Source organism: Zootoca vivipara, chromosome 12 (genome assembly GCF_965207765.1).
Source record: "Zootoca vivipara chromosome 12, rZooViv2.hap1.1, whole genome shotgun sequence".
Classification (NCBI taxonomy): domain Eukaryota; kingdom Metazoa; phylum Chordata; class Lepidosauria; order Squamata; family Lacertidae; genus Zootoca; species Zootoca vivipara.
The window spans coordinates 48766867-48773334 of NC_142595.1; the positions used below are offsets into that span (position 1 = coordinate 48766867).

At 50.9% G+C, this 6468-nt stretch overlaps 1 protein-coding gene across 1 annotated transcript; it reads right to left on the reverse strand.

Moving 5' to 3' along the window:
- Positions 1 to 69: 69 nt before the first annotated feature.
- On the reverse strand, positions 70 to 6053 carry NEDD8 (NEDD8 ubiquitin like modifier). Its single transcript, XM_035136449.3, has 4 exons — positions 6001 to 6053; positions 3587 to 3634; positions 2260 to 2342; positions 70 to 598 (listed from the first exon to the last, which is right to left on the reverse strand). The coding sequence occupies exons 1-4, from the start codon at positions 6016 to 6018 to the stop codon at positions 508 to 510; spliced, it is 240 nt and encodes a 79-aa protein (XP_034992340.1). The 5' UTR covers positions 6019 to 6053; the 3' UTR covers positions 70 to 507.
- Positions 6054 to 6468: the final 415 nt, after the last annotated feature.

Below are 6468 nucleotides of genomic sequence, written 5' to 3' on the forward strand. Positions count from 1 at the left end.
AGGATCCTGAATACCCCAGTGAAAAAGGCACATCGTAAGCAGAGTCAAACACAGTCACGAGCCTACAACTCAAGAAACCACGTGAAACACCTTTATTTAACATTCAGCCATTTCAACTGCGGGAAGGGGGGGGGCGGGGAGGACATTTGAACAAGGGGAGGCAGAAACACAGCCAATGAGCATATGCAGCACTTGAGAAGTCGCCGGGGTGTAAATGCGTGAGGATCGGGGCCGACGGGATGCGGGATCCCCCAGGAAGGCAACAAGCCATGGACTCTCCCCCCCCCCGTTTCCTTGCTAAATGGCACCTCCCTCAAATGACAGCTTGCGGAAGATCTCCGGGGTGGTGGGCGGCAGCGGCCGTTTTCTTCCTGGATCCAGGAGGAAGAAGGGGTTAGGGAGGGTAGCTATGCGCAGCCCGGCGGTGTCCCACACGCAAACGGTAGATCTGTCCTTTGGGGGAAGGGGGGAGGGGGAGGCGGGACGCGCCGAGGGATGGGTGCGCCATCATCGCAGGCCTCCCCCTCGTAGTGCCAAGACCAAATGGAGCACAGAGCCGCCCTGGATCTTGTAGTCGGCGGCTGTTTTCTCGTCGTTCCTGGGAAGAGACGAAGGCAGGAGTGGTTAGAGCGCCCTGGGCCAAGCTGGAGTCCTACAAATGTTCTGGACTACAACTCCCATAAGCCCCCAGGGGCTGGGGCTCTACAGACTGGCGTAGGACAGCAACAGGCATGTAATACAGAGCAACACATTACAGCTGTCACTTGCCAAGTAGTAGCAATAATAATATTTGTACCCTGCTCAGGGCCGTCTTAAGCATACCTGGCGCCCTAGTGCGACGGATCAGGGCCGGAGCCCTGCGCAACCCAGCCTGGCCGTAGGGCCGGCCCTGGGCCAGGGAGCGCTGCCCGCCCCCTGTTGCGATGCCCCTGCGCGCGGCGGAGGCGGCCCCAGGCCCGTGTGCCTCTGGAGAGCGGCCTGAAGCTGCTGAACAGCTGAGAGGTGCGCCTGGGGCGGCCTCTGCCGCACCTCTCAGCGGGTGCAGCGGCACCCTAGAGACGGCCCTGACCCTGCTCATACCCCACCAATAAGATATCGTTGAAGGAAGCAAATGGGCTTGGCCCATAATAATGTTATTTCTTTCGTTATTAACTGAGGCAAACATTTTTGCACAAGGTACATTTCTTTCCCAGCGTCCCCCTACATCAGACTTGCCAAACTTCTGGAGGGCTCCAGGTTGGCAAAGGCTGGGAAAAGGTCTTCACGGATGCATTGTGCAGCAGGCCAGATAATACACCCAGACACGTTGCAACTGTCCTTCTGAGGTTGCCAGGGATGCTCAGACCTTCCAGAGATGATCTTGTCTCTCTCCCACTGATAAATGGAATGGGTTTGGCAGGAATTTGAAGAAAGGCTTTCGTAGAATTGTAAAGTTGGAAGGGACCCCAAGGGTCATCTAGTCTCACCCCTGCAATGCAGGAATTTCAACTGAAGTGGCTGGCCCCAAACTTTGGAACGTCCTGCTGAGGGTGGCTGATCTAGCACTCTTCTTGATGACCCTCTTCTAGTAGGGAAAGCCCTTTTCATTTAAAGCAACGGCTTTCTTATTCTGCTATTTAAATATGCCTTTTAAATGAATTAATTATGTTTCTAACTGGCTTTCCCCCCTCTGCTCTTACCCCTCATGCTCATATGGCATTCTTGCAATATTGCTTGTTAAAAAATATATACATATAATATATAAAATACTGCGGCTGTTATTGTCGCTATCCACCTTTGGGGGTGTTTTTTCATGGAAAGGCAGCACAGAAACACCAGTGGGCCAGATCATTATCTCCTCCACCCCTCGTGGGGCCACCACCTGCCAATCACCTGATGCCACAATAGCATCAGGTGACTATTCTGTCGCACGCTAGCCTTGTAAAATGCTTTGCAAAGCGCTCTGCAACATTTTGAAAAGGGGCTGGCAAATCAGCTGGGCCTTGCCATGCTTTCCCAAAGCGCTGTCTACTGCAGCACTTTGCCCTGTGTTTTCCAAGCTTGCAACCCCCACTACGGCTAAGCCAGGTTTTCACCTGCCCCTTACCTGTAGGGCCGGGTGCTGTGGCTTGGCCTGATGAGACCTGTGGGCCACCGTCCTATAAAACAATGATCCCACAATGCACTAGGGCAGCCTATGCTTCTACCTTAGCAGCACTACAAAAGCCAGGCATTCCCCACAATACACTGGGAAGCAGCCCTCACTCCCGGTGGACTCACATCTGCTTGCCGCTGTAGATGAGGCGCTGTTGTTGTGGAGGGATTCCTTCTTTTTCTTCCACTCGCTCCTTTATTCTCTCCACCTGGGTGGGGGAAGGGGGTGGAGAGAGAGAGAGAAGACAGAGGGGAGAACAGAAAAGGGTCACAGTCTATCCAGAGCAGTTTTTAGCTGCAACCTCACAGCAACACTAGTGGGCAAGGCTGACGGAGGGAAAACTCACTTCCCAGGAAAAAAAACGGCCTGCTTCCCTCTTTCAATCTGTTTCGCTGTCACAAAGGGCAACATCTGAGCATCTGGGCCTCCCCATCCTTGTGGCCTCCACCCCAAAAGCTGCTGAATGTGACCCAGGAGGATATGATGAATCGCTCCACTGTTTCTCACATGTGACCAATGTGACTGGGAGGCGGATCGACATTGTGGTTCAGTTGCCTGATGAAGAAGTCGTCACGCTTGCCCAGCAAAGTCTTGGCAGTCCTTTCAAGAGGATTGAGGGACCCCCCTTGGCAAACATGTCTAACTGCCCACTATCTGAGGGCAAGATGGCAGGGGAGGAATAGCTCCACCATGTGGCCGTACTGGTAATAGGCCAAGCCTGGGCAGAAGGAAGAGGACATGGGTAACAACAAAGCCCCTTTCCCTCCACAACTGGATCAATCCATTCATCTTCATAGTACAGTGGTACCTCGCATGATGAATGCCTCGCGCAACGAAAAACTCACTAGACGAAAGCGTCTAGCGATTCTTTGTTGCCTCGCAAGACGAAGCTTTCTATGGCTGCGTCTTGCAAGATGAATTTTTTTTGCCGTTTTTTTTTGCCCTCTGCCGTTTGTTTCCACAAGACGAAAATATCGCTAGATGAAAATCTCGCTAGATGTGGTCTCTTCCAACTCTACGATTCTATGATTCTATGAAGCGACCCGCGGAACGAAGTATTTCCGTCTTGCGAGGTACCACTGTATAATTTATGTACCACTTAACGCCATAGTTTCTAAGAGGTGTACAACAGGGATACAGCATACATTCCAAAAAGGAACCCAAGATCAGTGGGAAAAACTCACTTAAAATGCCTGCTTCACCAACACTGGAAGTTCAACAGGAAGGGGGACTTTTTTATCTCAGCCAATTCTGCAAAACTGTACTTGAGGAAGGGAGAGACATGTTGTTTGGCTTGGTGCGAGGGGCTGGGCAGGACCCAAAGCGACACAAACCAGCCCCACACACCAGGGCAAATAATATGTCAAGAACCAAGCAGGGATTACCTGCTACGTGCAGAGCACCGCTGTCATCATCCCCATCCCACCCGCCAAGTTTGTCTGCCCGAGGTACCTTGTCTGTGGGTTCTATGTCAATCTCAATCTCTTTTCCGGTGAGCGTCTGCAACAAAAGAGAGAGGCCTCAGCCACCAGCAGCCACCCATCTCCCCCACAATGATTCAGCCACCTCTTGAGGCAGCAAGGCTAGAAGACAGACATTGTTCTCCTCCTGCTGCTCCAAAAGAAAGGTGGGGCTGGGTGCTTTCTGAGAGCTTACGGCCCTCCCCAAACTCCCTTCTCATTCTGCATCAGGATTGTAGCTCCCACCATCTCCCCGGACACAATTCAACATAGCCTTCCTCTCTCTGACCACGCTCAGAACTGGAGCTTGCGGCTTTCTTCTTCCATCAAGGACCAGAGACAGTATCGCAGAACCCCTCACTCCAGCATTCCCGGTTCATCCCAGTTCTGCCCTGGGGCAATCCACAACTCAGATTTGAAACGAGAAGCAATCTCTCCACCCATCTCCAATCTGAACACCAGAGGAAGTGGGAGGCAGGCAGCCTCCCATTGCATGTCAAAGCAGTGGTGGTGGTGGTGGGATTTCAAAGACGGGGTTAAAACCATTTCCCTTTGCACAGCTGCCGGCTCTGAAACCCAGAAGCAAGTCCTGTCAAGTCGACAGAAGACTGTGGCGTTAGCATTTTTCATGAAATGGGATTCCTGGGGTGCGGCCTGATGATCAGCAAGCCTCAAGATTCACACACAGAGCAGGTAGCTCCCCATTTGGCAGCAAGTCTGCCACCAAGGAGGAGATGGCAAAAGGAGAAGATGCTTAAAGGTGATGCCTGGCCTAGAACTCCATCTGAACAGAGCACATCTTCCCGCTTATTCTTTCTCCCCAGTGCAGCAAGAACATCCAAGGAAGCTCTTTTGTGAGTGTCCCTACAACATGAACAACTGTAGGCAAGGTATAAGATCTAGGGACAGTCTTCCACAATCCAGTGTCCTCCAGACGTTTTGAACTACAAGTCCCATCACCACCTGGCTGGGTGGGGCTGGTGGGAGTTGTAGTCCAAAATGTCTAGATTGCACGAGGTATGGGGAAGTCTACTCTAGAGTCTTCTGGGTGGTGGCACCCCAGTTTATTGAATTCCCCTGGCGCCTTTCCCACCTTTGAAGCAGTGCTAGCAACAGTCATGCCAAAAAAACACCCACTTGCTATCTCTGTTCCAGAAGAACTCCTGAGCTCTATTTGATCGCAGTATTAAGTGACAAAATACTTTAAAATTGTACCTTGGGCAATAGCTCCAAAATTCAATGTTGGGTTTGCAGCTGAAAATGATGTACAGTAGTTTCAACTAAACAGTTCCTCCAGTTTCACCACTGAGTGGAGCTCTTCAGCACCATCTTTGAGCCGCTCATTAAACTGTGGAGCTGAATACCAAATTCTGGACTAACACCCATAATTCAGTAGTTTATAACCTAGTCTCTGATGGAACCTAAGCTTCTGATGGGCTTACTTTACTGTTGTCTTTTAAATTGTTGTTTTAATCTAGTCTTCTTCTTTTTTTTTCATTTGTAGGCCAGCTAAGAAAAAAAGGCTTAGATAATGAATTAAAATGCTATTTATTTAAAATACAGCCCTGTGAACAATTTATATACCACAATGTGTGCCAAGCCAATTGCTGTTCTCTAGTGGTCAATTTGGTCACAGAAATTAGGTCCAAAAGGTTCGTTTGTCAAAATGAAGTGGTAAGTTGGCTTCTCAGTCATGACCATGAGCTTAGTATCCCAAGTGGTACCAGTTAGCATATATAGCTGTGGTACTCTGGCAATTGTTCCTTTTCAACGACTACCAAATTTTGGGCATCTTCTAAGGCTTATATATCTGACTATCAGCTCCCCACTACAATACGAGGATTTTGATTAGGCTTTGACCCAGACAAACAAGTCAGTTACTGTACAAACTTTGCGATTTCTCCCTATTTTGACCTTTTAATATTGCATTAAAGTTGCACTTTTATTCTTCTGTTATGATTTATTCCGACCCTGCTTAGTTTCGAAGTCTGAAATGACACGGACCAGCCTTTCCACAGCTTAGGCACCTACTAGGATGCGAGGGAGTCGGGACCCCCGCCTGATCCATGGCAGGCGGAAATCTAGGAAGTGAAGCGCTCCCAAGCGCAGTGAAAAGACGGGGGGGGGGGAGAGAGAGCTCTACCTGTTTACCTTCTGCCTCCAGGAGGAAGCTGTGAGAGGAACCTCTCTTTCTGCACTTGGCCAAGGGAGGAGCCCCACCCGCAACACAACCAGGGATGGACCGGGGGGGGGGGAATGCCTGCAGGTGTCCCACAATGCACCGCGGCAGGGGCGAGGGGAGCCGCAAAACTATCTCGTCATGCCCCGGTACACGAGGAGGTGACTCCGCCCCGGGTCTTCTTCCACCCTTCTCCCCACTGGGGAACCGCCGAGAGCCTCCCTTACCTTCACTTTGATCAGCATCGTGACCAGCCTCTTCAGTCAGCCGCTCGACCTCTGACCTCGGAAGCAGAACAGGAGCGCTCTTTCCCTCCCTCACGCCCCCGCGCTCTTTCCGGCCTATCTGACGTCACTTCCGCTTCATAGTATTTCCCCCTCCCTCCCTCCAGTCTTTTTTTGTCTCTTTCTAAAAGGAAGTTTAGAGACGTTTAGAGACCGAGATAAAGCGCGCGGTGTTGTTCCGCTTGAATTCACCTCTTCGACACCCTTTCGCTTACTGACGCGCAGTGCACTATGGGAGATGGAGTCCTTTCCACATAACTGAACCTTTACGAACTACGTCTCCCGCGCATTTTGCTCTAAACTGCCACATCAGCCGTCGCTTAAATGCTTTAATGGGCAGGACTATAATTCCAGCCCTGCTTAATTGTTCGCCAGCCATTCACTTCTGTTTCGCGCTCTCCGCCTTCTATT